The sequence below is a fragment of the Desmodus rotundus genome, chromosome 10 (genome assembly GCF_022682495.2).
Source record: "Desmodus rotundus isolate HL8 chromosome 10, HLdesRot8A.1, whole genome shotgun sequence".
NCBI classification, from domain to species: Eukaryota; Metazoa; Chordata; class Mammalia; order Chiroptera; family Phyllostomidae; genus Desmodus; species Desmodus rotundus.
The window spans coordinates 93,862,574-93,880,367 of NC_071396.1; the positions used below are offsets into that span (position 1 = coordinate 93,862,574).

A 17,794-nucleotide genomic window follows, 5' to 3' on the forward strand; every position below is an offset into this window, starting at 1 on the left:
ACCGCCCCCCGCTTTCACCTCCGGACGCAAAACCACCTTTTGCGGGAGGTGGGGGTGGTTCCTTTTTTTTTTAAGTATTATTTTTAGAGTTAAACTTAAAAATGAGTGATTAAACCTTTGCCAACTTCCGCCCAGCCACTGGCTACACATTTACTTTGGTCTTTCGAGTCGACCTTGTGGCTGCCCGGGGCGACCACGTGAGTAGCGGAACCAGCTACGAAGCAGTTTCCTGGCCGTATTCCCGGTGCGAGGTGATGCTGGCGTCACCGTGTCCTGGTGCGAGTTGATGGTGACACCCCGTCCGAGGGCGCAGCCGGCTTGACCGTGAGGCGGGTTGATGGTGTCTGGTCCAAGGCTACTGCTATTAAACAGTGTCGGCCGCAGGGCGTCTTCTACCGAGAGAGGATACTCAGATCAACGGAGCCCCCACGCGTGACCCTCTGAGTCATTCTGAATTTTGACAAGCACCCACACCGATATGCACTGAAGTTGGAGAACCGCTGTTCTATTTAATCCTATCTGCGAACTAGAGGAAATTGGTTTAACACTGTAACATGCACACAAGGAGTTCGAGCAGAGGGGTTGCCAAGAATGCTGAGAAGAATGGTACAAAATCAGATGTCTCGCTCCAGACTGAACTAGGGAGGGCTCAGCTTTCCTTTACCAGTAACTAGTTTCATGACGGTAGGAACTCCGCTTTTTCATTTGGAGTAAAACGGAAATGATGAAAATAACTTCTGTACCTTCCCAGTAAGATTGCAATGGGATTCCCCTCCTAAACACACACACACACACACACACACACAGGATTTTTGTGATTCTAAGATTTTTGTGATATGTAGAGAATTTAGAGGGCATGTTGGGTATTTTGTGATAGTGGAGACTATCAATGTGGACTTCACTTGTTTCTGAGATGTATCTCACCTCACAACAAATCCTGTTTACACCCATAATCTTAATGGGGCCAGGACATGAGCTTAAAAAGGTTATCTCCTAAAACATAGCTTGCTAATGTATGGTCAGCAATCCCTTTCTCTAATATTCTACTCCCGGTACGAGGCAAACCATGAATAAGTAAATATGACAATCCTTTTCCTGGGAATCTGGTAGGAATAGGTAGGTAGAAATAAGAAAAAATTTGGTTGTACAAAGAAAAGTGCAGGTGTATTTTGTCAAATCTGTAGTAATGAAAGTGGACAAAGGGTGTTAAGATAAGTTATTCCTCCATACTCATGGGCTGTACCAACTTATCTGAAGTTTGGTTAATAAGCAGAGAGATATTTAACTGAAACAAAAATAATTAGCTATACAATATGGTATCTGCTAGTTAATAAAATTCCTTTGAAAAGAAAGGTTTAATCATTTTAAATATGCATATGACTGAGCAGATAATGTGGACAAAAGACCAGGCACAGATGTCATCCACTCAAGATGGGCTGGCCACCAAGAGGGGTCTGTACAGAACACCATTGTCCTGGTCAAAGTACCACAGTCCAGGGTATAGCCTTCAACTGTGTCAGTTTAGAAACCAGAATATGTAAACACAATAGAAATGAGTCATTCTCAAAACAGATTTAGGTAACCTTAGAGAAGTAAAATCAAGACACAAATTTATTACTATGTTTCCTAGATGCTGAATTGCAACTTTTTTGAATACTTCAACATTTTTAAAGAAAAATGTTTCTTAGGATGGAAAAAATGCATATGACTGAAGAGAGAGATAATTGGTGCTAAGTCTGATCCACAATTTGATAATTGAATCACATCACAGAAGGTTAAGTACATGGTCTACCTTTCCTAAGGTAACACAGTACACTACAGGAGGGTGCAACAGCAGTGTGCAAAATATAACCTGAAGAAACTGAACCCCCAAGCTGGAGACAAAACACTGTGGTCAGATTCCAGCTCTATCACCTAAACTTGTTTGAGTCATTTAATCCGTGTGTGTGGTTTTCAGGTGAAAATATGTAAAATAATGTGCATCCATCTATTTTACAGGGTTCCTGTAAAAATGAACAAAAAGAGGAAAACACAGAAAACTATACATTACTATAGCAATATAAAGAACCACTCGCAGTGTTAACTACAGTGATGGAGGAAGGAGAGAATTTTAGGGAAGATGAGAAATAATGGAAGAATGGCTGAGTGGCAGTGACAGTGTCAGAAGTTGGATGCTATCAACCATTTTAAAACAGTCCCCAGCACATTTAGCTCTTGGGTAGTGGAAACTAACGGATAAGATTAAGGTTGCTGCAATTTATATCGCCAGGGTAAAATTTTACAAATTTGAGCTAATGCACACAGTGTGGAATAAACACAAGCATCTGCTATCCAAAAAACAAGCTTCAGGTATTTTTTTAAAGACAAGCAATTCAAGTGCGAAATAAAAATATAAGAAAGGAAACACAGCCTGGTGCTAGGCGATTCTACTGCTGTAGATTTTGCCGCGGAGGTCGAGGCGAGGCGGCAAGCAAGGAGAAGCTTACAGTGCTGGATGGTTAGAGCAGCCTTTGGCTAAGAGCTCTCAGCAGCCTGGAGTCCCAGAAAAAACTACAACTCCCAGAAATCCCGCGCCGTCAAAGAGGGTTGGAACGGTGTGTGGGCGGGCCTTTCGGAGCGGGCAGGACAATTGTCCCGCGAACTGCTGCTCGAGAAGTGGGGGTTGCGGCAGCTATGGAATCGCGCGAGGAGAAAGAAGCGCAGGTGATGGGGCGGGAGCAGGCACCTGCGGCGCCTTAGAAATCGAGACTTCGACACACCCTACCCGGCGGGCGGATCGCTTGCGCGCACTGCGTTTACTTCTCCGCTGCTCCATTTTTAGTGCCGCCTTTACGTTCTGCGATCCCCTCTCTGCCTGAACCGCCCTGGAAAAGGGCCTTTCCCTTCTCTCCCGGGCCTTTCCTTGCTTAGTCTCGGGTTTGAAGAGGAGTTGAGTAGCCTCTTTGTACAAAATTCCTGGCAGGAGACTGAAATGGGACTTCTGAACCCCAATCCATCTTCCAGCCAAGCCTCGACGTTCATTGCTGCTTTCTACTAGATTCTAGTAACTAGAATTTTCATATTTGACCTGCTTCCGCGTCCCGCATCTCAACTCTTGGAGTCTCTGTGGGACTTGTGTGTTGGAGACAACTCTTTTTTCAGTTTGCAAGTATAATAATGCTTTAGCACCTTCTTAGTGAGCTTTAAAATTTTTCGAGTGCTGCAAATTATTAGCCTATATGCTGCTTTTGTAGCTTTGAGATAGGATGGGTCGTTTTCTGGTAATTTTATTCCTTGTGCTCTCTCACTTATTTCCTGACATCTAGTATCTACTTAAAGACAAGTTAGGATATGAAGTAAGTAGGAGGTTAGAATATTCATCGAAAGTATTTCATATACTTCTGATCACATCTTTGTAATATTTGCTTTGGGCCATTACAATAAACAAGACATAATTTTGACTTCCTTTTAATCTTTAGGTTGCAGCGTGGTTGAAAAAGATATTTGGAGATCATCCCATTCCACAATATGAGGTGAATCCACGGACCACAGAGATTTTACATCACCTTGCAGAACGCAACAGGGTCAGGGACAGGGATGTCCACCTGGTAATAGAGGACTGGAAACAGAAAGCAAGTGAATATGAATCAGAAGGTGAGATTGATTCCAGAGTTTTGAATGAGATAACTAGAGGTAACCCAATTTTATAACACTAAAGTGTACAAGATTAATTTAGTGTAGACTACTTTTTAGTTTTGCTTCATTTTACCCAGATTTGTCTTCCACTCTGTTGTTATAATAACTTAATAAGTCATAAATTCCATTATTGCATATATTTATTTGTATGCTGATAGAAAAACATTAAGCCCTGAAAGATGAGTCTAAACTTATTAGCCTGACACACAAGTTGGTATGTGGTTTTTCTCTTACGTATCCTTTGGATGTGTTTCCAGTGCCCATGCTTTAGTTATAATGAGCCATCAGGATACTGGAAGTGACAGCCATGAACCGTGAAGCCTGAACAAATCACTCAGTCACTGAGTATTCACAGGATTGCATTAGAATGTTCTGTTGTGCGTATGTAGTTTGGAAAAGTGCTTTTAAGACACCTTTGTTTTTATGATACAAACCACCAAAATAAAAAAACTACAATGATGGATAAAAATCTTTTTATGGACCTGGCCTGCATGGCTCAGTTGATTGGGCATCCTGCCACAGGGCGAGAGGTTGCCAGTTCAATTCCCAGTCAGGGCGCATGCCTGGGTTGCAGGTCTAGTCTCTGGTTGGGGCACGTGTGAGAGGCAGCCAGTCGATGTTTCTCTCACACACTGATGTTTCTATCTCTCTCTTTCTCCCTCCCTACCCCTGTCTCTAAAAATGACTAAAATCTTTTTAAAAAATCTTTGTATGGGTGGGAGTATACAAATGAGGAAGGAAGTGATAGCTACATTTGCCCTATATGTATATGGTATGTTTTACATACGATGTTTTAATGAAGTGCAGTTTACATTATATTCTACTGCATCTGTGCTTTGTTCCAATTTTCTTTTAAAAATTACCATCCAGTAAAATCGACTTGTTGTTTTGCTGTGCTGTTTTAACACACACGGATGCTGGAATCCACCCCCACAATCGGGATATAGAACAGTTCTGTCACACCCCCCGCAAAACCTCCCCTAGAGTGCGGCTTTATAGTTCTTGTAAAACTTTTATTTTCAAATGAATTTGTTTTATGGTAAATTAAAATACAGTATGGAGAAAGAGGGTTTGAGTCCCAAAAAGTCTTATTTTCTAAGAGCTTCTTTATCCTATAACAAAAAAAAAAATCTGAGAGCTTTTCAAAGTAAGATTATTTATGAGTGTCCTTTAGTACCTTTTAGGGTGACACATGGTAAATAGCAAATGTTTCTATTAATATATACAAAATTTTGATACGGTTTTTTATATATAAATATCTAGAAGAGCCTTGCTGCCATTGATATTTGTTAGCAGTGCCATGTCATGCAATTTAAGCATTACTTGTCCTTTCTAAGCTTTTCATTCTTTTAGACAGAGAAGGTATCCAGTAGAAAACAAAATTTGTGGGACCTTGTAACAAGTATAGACTCATGTATACTGTAAAAGAGGTCTTATTTTCTCAGTTTGTAATTCTAAATTCTGAGTAGTGATACCATATAGCTCCCTAGACTTCAGTGACTTTTGAGCTAAAAATTACTTTTTGATGCAATTATTTTTTATTTTTTTAGAAAGAGGGGAAGGGAAGTAGAAAGACAGGAAGAGAAACATCAGTGTGTGGTTGCCTCTCGCACGCCCCCTACTGGGGACCTGGCCTACAACCCAGGCATGTGCCCTGACGGGAAATCAACTAGTGACCCTTTGATTCTCAGGTGGGCACTCAATCCACTGAGCCACAGCAGCCAGAGCTACTGATGCAGTTTTTATTTCCACACAGTACAGTTCTTTGCAGTTTGAGATTGGAACATTTTGGAAAGATTTTCAGGAATTGGGAAAGAATGTAAAAGTTTAATATGAAGACTTTTTTTTAAAAGATTTTATTTACTTACTTTTAGAGAGAAGGGAAGGGAGACAGAAGGAGAGGGAGAGAAACAGCAATGTGTGAGAGATACCCTGGGGCTTGGCCTACAACCCAGGTATGTGCCCAGGTCAAGAATCAAACCAATGACCTTTTGGTTTGCAGGCCGGCACTCAGTCCACTGAGCCACTGCAGCCAGGGCTGAAGACTTTTAAATCATGACAAATACAGATGAAACTATTGAACCCATTCATTCCTCATGCTGCCAATTCTTCAGTTGAGAAGGACAATGAAAAGAAATGGCCCTGGCTAGCACCTCTAATAGAAAGTTGAATAGATGTGACAAGAATGGACATCCTTATCATGTTCCTGATTTTAGAGGGAAAGCATCCAATCTTCACTATTAAGTATACTGTTAGCTGTGGGTTTTTGTAGAAGCCCTTTATCAGCTCGGGGAAATTTCCTTCTCTTTCTGGTTTGTTGAGTGCCATTATCATGAAAGGGTGTTGGATTTTATCAAATGTTTTTTCTCTGTCGAGATGATCGTGTGACTTTTGTTTTTTATTCTCTTGATGTGATCTATTATATTAATTGACTTTCCGATGTTAAGCCAACATTTATCCTTAAGTTAAACCCACATCCTCGTGGTGTATAATTCTTTTTATAGTTTGCTACATTCATTTTGCTAGTAATTGGTCAAGAATTTTTCCATTTGTATTTATAAGAGATATTGGTCTGTAGTTTTCTTTCCTTGTCTTTGTTTGATTTTGGTATCAGCCCACATTGAAAGAGTTGGGAAGTACGTCCTCTCTTCTGTTTTTGCAAGAGTTGTGAAGAATTGGTATTAATTCTTCTTTGTATATTTGGTAGAATTCAGTAGTAAAGCTATTTGGGTTTGAGCTTTTCTTTGTGAACAGTTTTTTCATTACTAATTCAGTCTCTCCACTTGTTATAGGCCTATTTGGATCATCTGTGTGTTCTTAAGTTACATTCAGTAATTTTTGTCCTTTTTAGAATTTGTCCATGTCATCTAAGTTTATGTAAATTGTTAGATACATTGTGCATAGTATTCCTTTATAATTCTTTTTATAAAGTAGGTAAGTCAGTGGGATATCTTCTCTTTCATTTCTGATTCTACCGATCTGAGTTTCTCTTAGTCTAGGTGAGGGTTTTTCATTTCTGTCAATCTTTGCAAAGAACCAGCTTTTAGTTTCATTGATTTTTTTTCTCTACTGTTTTCCTATTTCCTATTTCATTAATTTTCATTCTGGTTTTTATTATTTCCTTCCTTGGCCTGTTTTAGGGCCAGTCTGCTGTTTTCTCAGTATCTTAAGGAAGAATGGTAGGCCACTGATTTGAGACCTTTCCTCAGTACAGGAGTCACAGCTCCATTTCCCTCTGAGCATTGCTTAAAGGCGTCCCGTCAGTTTTGGTGGGCCGTGTTTTCATTTTCATTCGTCTCAACGCACTTTCTAATTTCCCCTGTGATTTCTTCTTGACCCTTTGGTTGTTAGAAATATGTTCTTTAATTCCACACATTTGTGAGTTTCCCAAACTTCTTTCTAATTTCTAATTTTATTTCATTTTAACTGGAGAATACTTTGTATTACTTTGGTCCTTTAAATTTATCAAGGCTTGTTTTATGGCCTACCATAAGGCCATAATGTTTTATATTCACTTGATAAGAATATGTATTCTGTTGCTGTTGAGTCGAGTGTTCTAAACATGTCTGTTAGGCTAGTGGGTTACACTGTTGTTCAGGTCTTCTGTTTCTTCGTCAGTTTTTATCGGAACATAACCCCATTGTAAGTCGAGGGACATCTGTACATGAGTATGTCCACAGTCACTCAGAGATGTCAGTGGTTTTGGTAGGACTGTCTTGTCATTCACTGACCACACCCAACTGTAAAATTTCACTTATTGACAGCTGTTTTTTTTTTTCAACAATGCCCTGGGGTGTAAATTGGTGTACGAGCTAATCCACTCAAATTCTGGCTCCCTTCAAAGAATAGTTTCTGAGGTCAGTGTTTCATATTTGTTCTGACTTAAGGATGCATCCTCCTAGATGTCTTATTTTCTGGTTTTTCCATGCAAACTTGGTGGCCTCAGTTTCACCTATATCTTGACTCCTCTCTCAATTACCTTTTACTGTAATTTCCACTGCTCCTGAGAGTGTCCTTAGACTTGAACTTCTGCAGGCTCTGTTGCAAATTAAGTCAGTTTTGGGGGGAAGGTATTGGGAGCTACCTGGTTTATGACTTGCATCTTCCTCCAGCCAGAATCTCTGGGCCAGGGCTTTGGGGCTGGAGGCAGAGACTATGGCAAGCTCCTCTCTGAGTGACACCTGCAGTATGAACGCTGAGTGCTTGGTAGAGGGGGAGTGCAGCAGCCTTTTCTGCTATGGAACCCCATTCCATGAGCTGGTGTGAGGGTCATCAGGGCCCCAGCCTTCTCGGTGTGCCTTACCCAAGGTAGAGGTTGTATTCCAAGAATGTGGCTGGGTAGATAAAGAGAGCCTACACCTGTTGACCACGTTTGCTGAGGACTTAGCCTCAGCCACAGATTGCTGGTGGCGGGACGGAAGCACTGCAGCGCTTTTCCTCCTGGAGAGAGCCCTCTCTGACTGGGAGCTGGAGGGTGAGGGAGCCCCGTGCTCTGCACTGCAACAGTCCAGTGGAGTCTCTGCCTCACTGAGCGGGGAGGGAGGAGAAAAGAGTGGTCTTGGTTCAAGTACCACACACTCTCACCTTTTTTACTGACTTTTCACAGATTTTCTTTAATAGTTGTTTCTTCTTTTGCTGTTTGTCCTTGGGACCATATCCAGGGGCTTTAAATGGTTGTGTTTGTTTTGTTTACAATTTTCACCAGTTTCACTGCAAAGCAGGTCAGCATAGCTCCTCACACTGTTAGGCTAGAAATCTAGCTCCTGGTCATTTCATTTTCACAAGGGTGACAAGACAATTCAGTGCAGGAAAGACTAACCTTTCCAATGAATGGTGCTGGGATAACTGGACATCCACATGTAAAAGAATGAAGTTGGATTCTGCCTCAGATCATAAATAAGGATTAACTCGAATGAAAACCTAACTGTGAGAGTTAAACCTAAGCCTCAGAAGACGACATAGTGTATATATATATTTTTTCATGACCTTGGATTTGGAAATGGTCTTAGCTATAAAACCAAAAACACAGCAAAAGAAAAAGTAGATTACTTGGACATCATGAAAACTAAAAATTTTTGTTCTCAAAGGACACGATTAAGTAAATGAAAGGACAACCCACAGAATGGGGGAAAATATTTGCAAATCATATATCTGATAAGGGACTTGTATTTGCAACATATGAAGACCTCTTACATCTCAGTAATGGAAAGACAATCCACTTTACAATGGGTAAGAATATGAACACAAGTGGCCCGTAAGCAGGGCATCAGTAGCCATCAGGGAAGTGCAAATCAAAACCACACTTCCACTGCATACCTACGAGAAGGGCTATAATCAAAAAGACAGATATTCAGGTCTTGATTTATTCCATTGATCATTATTCAATTCTGTGAATGATCACTATACCAAACAAACAAACAAAAAGACAATAACAACTGTTGGTGAAGATGTGGAGAAATTAACCCTTGTACACTTTGGGTGGGAATGTAAAATCATAAAGTTTTGAGAACAGTCTGGCACTTCCTGGTATGCTTAAACATAGAGTTATATGACCAGCAGTGCCACTTTTAGGTATATACTCAAGAGAAGTGCAAACATATGTGTACATAAAAACTTACAGATGAATGTCTATAACAGTGTCACTCATGATAGCCAAAATATGGAAGCAACCCAAATGTCCATTAGTGGTTGACTGGATAAATAGAATGTTGTGGGTCCATCCAATGGAGTATTACTCATCCATGAAAAGGAATGAAATACTGATACATGTTATAGCATGGACGAACCTGGAACCATTATGCCAGTTACAAAGGACCACATATTGTACAATATTCCATCTAGATGAAACATCTATAATAGGGAAATTAATAGGGGCAAAATATATAAGTGGTTGCTAAGACTTTATGGAATTGGAAAATGACTACTAAGGAATCATTTTTAAGGAAGGTGGGGTTTCCTTTTGAGCTGATGAAAATGTTCTAAAATTGATTATATTGATGGGTGTACCACTCTGAAAATACTAAAAGCCAATGAATTATATATATACCCTTTAGGTGGGTGAATTGTATGGTAGGTGAAAGATTGCAGTTAAGCTGTTAAAAAATTAAAATGAAACAAAACAAACATCTTAGTCACCACCCAACTCTTACCTTTTCAGCCAAGCATCTTCAAGACCTTCTCATGGAGAGCGTGAATTTTTCCCCCGCCAACCTCTCTAGCACTGCGTCTAGGTATCTGAATGCTTTGATTGACAGTGCAGTGGCCCTTGAAACAAAGGACACCTCACTAGCCAGGTAATTTTTTTAACAGTTTTAATTTCTGCAATCGTATATGCTATAAGGTCTTAACCTAAAGGCTTTTTGCTTCTCAGTGTAATTCTGTGTAGGAAATTAACAGTAAATGCCAGAACACTGAATTTAATTAACTCCTTATCATTGCTAGTGAGTATGTATAACTAATTCAGATAAACTTGGTATTGGTTAAATTTTAGTGTTTTCTTCGAGGATTAGGTTTGTGAAACTTGATTCTTATGTATATTTGGAAAAGTATTAGGTATCACTTGTATTGTTCCCTATAAATGTGCAATGAGAAAAGCTGTAAGCTAAATCATCTGGTTTGAGCATAGTGGATTTTGGTTATGTTCCTGCCCTCTTGGGTAGAGTAGGTTAAGGACCTTTATTCTTTGTTATAGGCCATTCACCTTTTTAATGACATATTCTCCCAACAACCCTAAGAGAAAACTGAAGTTCAGGAGGGGCATTAAATAACCTCGAGTTAGTGAATGGCAGAGTTGAGATTCAGACCCTGTCTAACTGCAAAGTCCATATGAGTATCACTGGTGGCCCTATCTAGCTAGGATGACCACTACAACTTACAGAGAGCTGCATGGCTGTTCTGCGTCATTGCCAGAATAAGGGCTTGGAGTTTATATGTATGCTCAAGAGTAGTGTTTCAGGTATAAGAACATGTGGGTTGTGTGGCAGCAGACATCTAGACTTAAGTCAACTCAGCAGACACTAAATACTGGTTATATGCCACATATATATGCACACATAGCACTGGGGAAGCGGAGATGACTAGGATAGTAATTGCGATCAAGGATAGTCTCTGCTCACAGTCAAAGGGAGGTGGGCTACAAAACTGTAACACAGTGGGTGACGGCTGTAACACAGGAATATCCGAGCTGTTGCTAGGGCACAGAGAAAAGGGTAGTGAACTCCAGGATGGAAGTAAATCTTATTTGTGTTTGGAAGGACAAATGGAAATGTGCCAGCTGAAGAAGGGCTTTCCAGGCGGTGGGAACAGCATGTACAAAATACACAGAGATATGAAACAGCGTGGTTACGGAAGACTCTACGCAGAGATAAAATCATTGTTAGAAATGAGGAATAATTGTAATTACTGTCCTTGGTGTGCATTTACGTGACCAGATTTTTTTTTTTTTTAAGTTTTCTCCCTGCAGTGAATGATATGACCTCTGATCTTTTTCGTACCAAATCCAAAAATGAAGAAATCAAGCTTGAACTGGCAAAAGTTGAAAAAAATTTAACTGCAAGCTTAGTATTAGAAAAATGTCTACGAGAGTAAGTAATTGAGTTGGAAGTGGTGACAGTTTTTATGAAAAGGGAATAATAGGACTTATTATATTTACTTTTTAAATCAATAGATAGAATTTAAAACAACACACTAAGAAATGAAGTCCATAAAATGTTTTTTTAAGTAGAAAATGACTTGGGTGGAGATGAAGGGGTGGTTGAATACAGACTTTGACCTTTTACTTTATACCATTTCTTACTTTTTTCAACTTTTTTACAAATAACCTGGGTTTTATAATTTTCAAAGTGTATGTGAAATTTTTTTACATACAAACTACAGTGCAACTTAAAGAATATTATATTTTGTTGCCTTTATAAAAAATCCTTTTTTTACTAGTGCTCTGCTATCCCTCTTGATGTCCTGGACCTTTTTTAGGTCCCTGTTGCCCCCGAGATTAGATGCTGTGGATGAGGAGTGTGTGTATATGCACGAGTAAGTCAGGAAGTGTTGACTGTGTAATGCCAGGCACCGTGCATGTCACATCTAGGAGACAGGCCTTTCAGACCTCTGTAATTCACACTGACTTTGGGGCATATTCAGTCACTTTTTTGAGCAGCAGATTTACTTTCTCCAAGAATAATTGGCATAAATCAATTTTAAAATTATTTCATATTTCTTTTTTTTTTTAGATTTTATTTATTTACTTTTACAGAGGGGAAGAAAGGGAGAAAGAGAGGGAGAGAAACGTCGATTGGGTTATCTCTCGCACACTCCCTATTGGGCACCTGGCCTGCAACCCAGGCTTGTGCCCTGACTGAGAATTGAACTGGCAACCTTTCGGTTCGCAGCCCCACTCAATCCACTGAGTTACAACTGCCAGGGCTATTTCATATTTCTTGAGAAAAATCCCAGATGGCAACAAGGAACAGGGGATGACCTGGAAGAATGGCTGCTAACTAGTCTGGGATACAAAATTTATGGTAGAAAATCCAGCAAATCTTTTAGCTACTTTTGTCGACTCCAGAGTTGAATCCAAAAAGTAATATAATTCTTTAAATAATAACTTCACTGAGGAGAAGAAAATGTTTTCAATTTTACTTTCTAAAGGGATCTCAAGAGGGCAGAGCTGCACCTGTCTACGGAAAGGGCCAAGGCTGACAGTCGTCTCCAGAACATGGACTTCCTAAAAGCGAAGTCAGAGGAGTTCAGATTTGGAATCAGAGCTGCAGAGGTATGTATGTAGTTGGACTGAACGTGGTTAGATCTCTTTATGCTTCTTTTTGACCTTCATCTTCACAACTAGGCAGTATTACTATTCCCTGCTTACAAAGGAACTAACCACGGAGAGATAGGTAACGTGCCCAACTTTACGTAGCTGTCGTGCTTAGCAGCGGATCCAGACGCAAGTGCAGGCAGCTGGGCCTGGAAGCTCAGGATCCTGAGAAGCACTGCTCCCCTCTTACCACAAATCTGTGGCTGTGGAATTGATTGGCGTGCAACATAAAAGTTTTTAGATGCATGTATTGTTTTTCATCCGTGATTTGCAGCTTCTCTTTACAGGGTTATATGTTGAAAATATTTCCTGATGATCACTTTGAATAATTTTCTTAAGCAAACCCCCTTTTTTGTAATTGTAGGAGGAACTTTTAGCCAGAGGCATGGATGCTTCTCTGTCTCATCAGTCACTGGTAGCACTTTCAGAGGTGAGCTTATTTTAACCCAGTTTAACTTTCTTTAAAATCTTAGTGCCCAGTCTCCTTTTTTACTTCTTTTCATAGAGCTTTATTCACTATTGACCTGATTTCTTTTCCTTTTTCTCTGTACTTTATGTTCACCAGTATTTATATCTTTATTCCTTGTTCAGTTGTATGTATCCTCACATTTACGTGGTTTTCTCTTTCTTTTTTGCGGGGGGGACAAAATACATAGTGATTTAATTAATGAATTTAATGAACGACCTAAGTAGGTTTTTTTAATTTACTACTATATGCTAGAAACTGCTGGAGTCAGTTATACATTATTGATTTACTTAGTAAACAATTTTATTGAGGAACCCTATGTGTTTGCCATAGTGTTAGCCATCTAGGTCTTTCCCTTTCAGAGTACAATAAAAATTCAGGCCCCCAAACTCCTGTAGAATGCAATTCTGGGTTTTTAGGTTGTATAAGGATTTTATCTATTTTGGTGGGAAGAGGGAGTAATAGGGGCTTTGTTTTATTACTCTTAAGACTTTTTTTTTGTACTTTGATTTTTGGAATCTAAAGCTGACAACTTATAAATATGTCTTTGAGATTCTGTTTCTTCCCTTACATTTCAATTCCTCTTAATCACATTATTTAGGGTGCTTAGATAGCATAGTTAAATCGTATTTTTAGTAAGTGGAAGTATAACATTTCTATTTTAAGCATCTTATAAGTACTGTTTCCATGGGAAATGTGCTTGTCTGTCCGTTTACATGCATTTGTCTGTCTGTTTATCTTTGAAGCTCTTTATTTGAGACATTATTTAAAATATCCTAATGTTACTACTTTACTGTGTTTTATTTCAGAAATGGGCAGTGTTTAGTTGCAATGTGAATACCTCTATTGCTCTGTGACTCTGTGTTTTTTTCATCCCCAGAAACTAGCAGAACTAAAACAACAGACTATACCTTTGAAGAAAAAATTGGAGTCCTATTTAGATTTAATGCCGGTAATTATTTTTATGAATTAAAAAATGAATTTTTTTTTTAGTGCTTTCTCCAAAGGCACTAAGTGATGATGAATATAGTGAGTCCATGCATAAGGATTTAAGTCCAAGCTCAATTTTTAATGGGTATACTCTCTGTCAGGTTTTTTAACTTGTGAAAAGAATCATTACATTTTTTTCCCTTGAGTCCTAATTAAGGCAATATAACCTTTCCTTGTTTTGTTTTTCTTTAAAAGAATCCATCTCTTGCACAGGTGAAAATTGAAGAAGCAAAGCGAGAATTAGTAAGTTCCATTTTTTCTTCAGGTTCTAAAAAGGACATAAAATAAATGCTGATATAGCTAATGCTCCCTTCTTCCTCCTCAAAGCTAAACCGTAGTCCCAAAGTCACTGTGTATCATTCCTATGCATCTTTTAATACTTTTGATATTTTTCCATTAAAAAAAATACATAGTGGTGTGTTATGTCTTTGAAATTTTTGCTTAGATTTTCTTGGTAAAAGGGTGAGAGTGTGAGGCTCACAATATTCTAGACAAAAGGAATTGACCAATACACAGGAGCCTAAAGTTGAGGGCTTCTCCAAGGTTTGGCAGGTGATGAGGTGCAGCTGTCTGGGACTATTCAGTGGGAGACAAGGCTGAAGATCAATTGGTTTATAATGTAAAGAGCCTTTGATAGAAAGAGGATGGAGTCTGTAGGGGACCACTGAAAGTTACTGTGTGTTTCCTTGTTCTTTAAGCAAAAGAGAGATGTGATCAAAGCTATGCCTTTTGATCAGGCCAGTTATTAAGAAAGAGGGTTCTGGAATCAGTGTATTGGGTGGATTGGAGGAGAGAGAAAGAAAATTGAAGGAACCAGTTGGCCTGCTCGGGCCAGGTGAGAAGTAATGAGAACAGCGGCAGTGAGAACGGAAAGAGGTGATGTGGGAGGCACTATGGAAGTCCATTGTTTAAGGGGTAAAGGTCAGGAAGAACTACCCTGTATCATTATACCAGGTCATCTCCCTGAAGTTCTCCCCATGTAGATGTGTATTAAAATCAAGAGTCTGAAAAACTTTTGGGGTCTAAAGACATATTTAATATTTATAATGGGTTTTTTTATATATTTGTTTTCTCTGTTTTCCCTATTTTAAGTAACATTAGAAGTTAGAGTACCTGTTTTATGTCCTTCTTTATAGTATTTCAGGTGATTCTTTCTTCCTTTAGGACACCATTGAAGCTGAACTTACAAAGAAAGTAGACATGATGGAACTGTGAACAGAGCCAAGTAAACTTTGTCTTCTCTAACAAAGTGAATTAAATAGGACTTTAAAGAATTCTTTCCTCGCCATGGTTGATGTGGTTCAGGTGGGCATTGTCCTGCAAACCGAAAGGTCTCCTGTTTGATTCCCAGTCAGGACATGTGCCTGGATTGCTGGTTTGGTCCCTGGCTGGGGCGTGTACGGAAGGCAACTGATCGGCGTTTCTCTCTCGCATCATTGTGTCTCTCCCTCTTTCCCTTCCATCCTCTCTCTCTCTAGAAAAAAAAAAAAAAGCATTGTTTCCTCTTGGTGTTCCTTAGTAACTTAGTTTCTGTGTCACCGTTGATGGGATAGTGGGTTCTGCTGTGTATTGCATTTTTGTGCCCAACCACGTAGTTTTCACATTAAAGGTGTCGGTTTTCTATATTGGTGGTGGCCGTGTCCTTCAGTAGCTCTATGAGGTGACGGTTAGGACAGTCGTTGCGCAGTCACTCATTAGGTCAGGTAAGTGAAAGGGAAAGGCTCTGGGACTCCAGGTGTGTGTCTCCCACTCTCCTCTCCAGGGGTTTGTGCTGATCGGCTCACCCACCTACCTCCCAATGTTAATACATGCAGGAATTTAGTTTATGAAAAAGGTGGCCTTTAAAATCAGTGGCGGAGAGATGGATAATTGAACACTTGGTGCTAAACCATATTCACACCTTATGTCAGGATAGTTTCAAAAGATCCGAGATTTAAATATTAAAGAAAAGTATAAGAAAACATGAAGGAGTTTTAATATTTTGATTTTTAAATAATCATAGAAATATATGACAAAAATCTAGGAACCATAAATGAAATTATTGAAATATTTGAAAAATTGGAAATATTAAAAATTCCTGCATGGCAGAATCTTTCATGGATATGACAAATGGGATGGATGCAGAAGAAATAAATTTTTCACTGTGTACCTTTTTGTACTTTAAAAAATGTTATACCATGTGATTAGGAAGCAATCAGTTTTTTAAAGATTATTTAAATAACCTGAAAAATTTCCTTCCTTTCCTTTCCCACAAATATATAGCTAAATATAATACAAGATACAAAAAACTGGGGGGAATTGTATTTCCTGTTTTGAAACTGTCCATATTCTTTAGCCATTTATGTATTGAGGTTTGGTCTTTGTCTTAATTTACAGGAGCTCCTTATGTATTAGCTGAATTGCTGTTTTTGTGATTTCACTTGCAAATATTTTCCAGGTGTGTCCCTTTTGACTTAATTGCAGGCCTTTCAGCAAGGCAGCCAGGTAGACTGATTATGGCAATGACCATAATAATCCCCCCGTGCCTCTGCACTCAGCCTTTTCATCTTGACTATATGCCACTTCTGTCGAGAGGTGGAGTCTCTATCTGCATCTCTTGTGTCTGACCTGGCCCTGTGATTTGTTTCGGTCAATGAGACAGTAGCAAATGTGACAAAAGCAGAGAATTAAAACCTGCTTATACATTAGAACTTGCCCTCTGTTACTGCACTGGATTCTCAGCCCGTCATGTGAAGAACCCCAGGCAAATCTGTAGGAGGATGAAAAACTATGTGGAGCAGAGACAAGCAACTCCAGCTGATCCCTGCTCCCACCTTCAGAGCAATCAGGCTGCCTACTGCCAGGCCTGTGAACGAGGCCTTCTCAGACCGCCAAGCCCCCATCAAGTCATCAGCAGATTCTGAGATAAATCAAGCCCAGGCCAGAAGCCCACAGAATCAACCTGTGGAATTATGAAAACTAATAAACAGTTGTTCTTTGAAGCTTATTTTAAGTTTTGGGCTGGTTGTTATCTGCAGTAGCTAATTAATAAAAGTAGCTTTTGAAATTAATGTTCAAAGGAAAAAGTAAACATACAAAAAAAATCATAAACCTAGGACCAGCATAATTTTATAAAACAGTAATTATATTAAATGTAAATGAGAAGGTGTTTTAGTTAAAAGGCAAAGATTGAAACGCTATGTTTTTAGAAAACTTCTAAGTATATGCTGTACGTGAGAGAAATATCTTTTTTTTTAAAGATTTTATTTATTTATTTTCAGACAGAGGGGAAGGGAAGGAGAAAGGGAGAGAAACGTCAATGTGTGGCTGCCTCTCACGTACCCCCAACTGGGGACCTGGCCTGCAACCCAGGCATGTGCCCCGACTGGGAATCGAACTGGTGACCCCCTGGTTCACAGGCTGACTCTAAATCCACTGAGTCATACCAACCAGGTCATGAGAGAAATACCTTAAAAGTATGGATAGTGGATCCATAGTCATGGTGGACAGAATACATACTTCTCTTAGTAATTGATAGAACAGGAAGAAAAAAATCAGCAAGGATACAGAATATTTAAACAACACAGTAAATTTGATCTGATAGACATGTAAAAAATCCTGTACTGCCCTGGCCGGGTGGCTCAGTTGGTTGGAGCATCGTCCCACACACCAAAAAGTGGATTTAGTCCCCAGTTGGGGTGTATACAGGAGGCAACCAATCGATGTTTTTCTCTCACATCAGTGTTTTTTTTCTTTTTCTCTTTCCTCTCTCTAAAATCAATAAACATGTCTTCGGGTGAGGATCTACTAAAGGAAAAAAAGGATCCTATACAAACTGCCACAGGACACATGTTCTTTTCAAGTGCATTCAGAAC

General features: G+C 39.4%; 1 protein-coding gene across 2 annotated transcripts; it reads left to right on the forward strand.

Annotated features, from left to right (window-relative positions):
• Positions 1–125: 125 nt before the first annotated feature.
• Positions 126–15,563, forward strand: HAUS1 (HAUS augmin like complex subunit 1). Of its 2 annotated transcripts, none has more exons than XM_045187788.2 (9): positions 126–684; positions 3,459–3,633; positions 9,833–9,968; positions 11,124–11,258; positions 12,319–12,442; positions 12,849–12,914; positions 13,831–13,902; positions 14,136–14,183; positions 15,105–15,563. In XM_045187788.2, the coding sequence occupies exons 1-9, from the start codon at positions 679–681 to the stop codon at positions 15,153–15,155; spliced, it is 813 nt and encodes a 270-aa protein (XP_045043723.1). In that variant the 5' UTR covers positions 126–678; the 3' UTR covers positions 15,156–15,563. The 2 variants fall into 2 exon arrangements, with proteins under 2 accessions (XP_045043723.1, XP_024436174.1); XM_024580406.3 differs by lacking the exon at positions 126–684 and adding an exon at positions 2,610–2,703.
• Positions 15,564–17,794: the final 2,231 nt, after the last annotated feature.

What these genes read in the sequence shown, in the direction of transcription:
- HAUS1 (XM_024580406.3), top strand. Translation starts at nt 2,674, where the DNA reads ATGGAATCGCGCGAGGAGAAAGAAGCGCAG. An exon ending in GCGAGGAGAAAGAAGCGCAG is followed by an intron (nt 2,704 to 3,458) that starts GTGATGGGGCGG and finishes TTTAATCTTTAG; the next exon opens with GTTGCAGCGTGGTTGAAAAA. An exon ending in AAGAAGCAAAGCGAGAATTA is followed by an intron (nt 14,184 to 15,104) that starts GTAAGTTCCATT and finishes TTCTTCCTTTAG; the next exon opens with GACACCATTGAAGCTGAACT.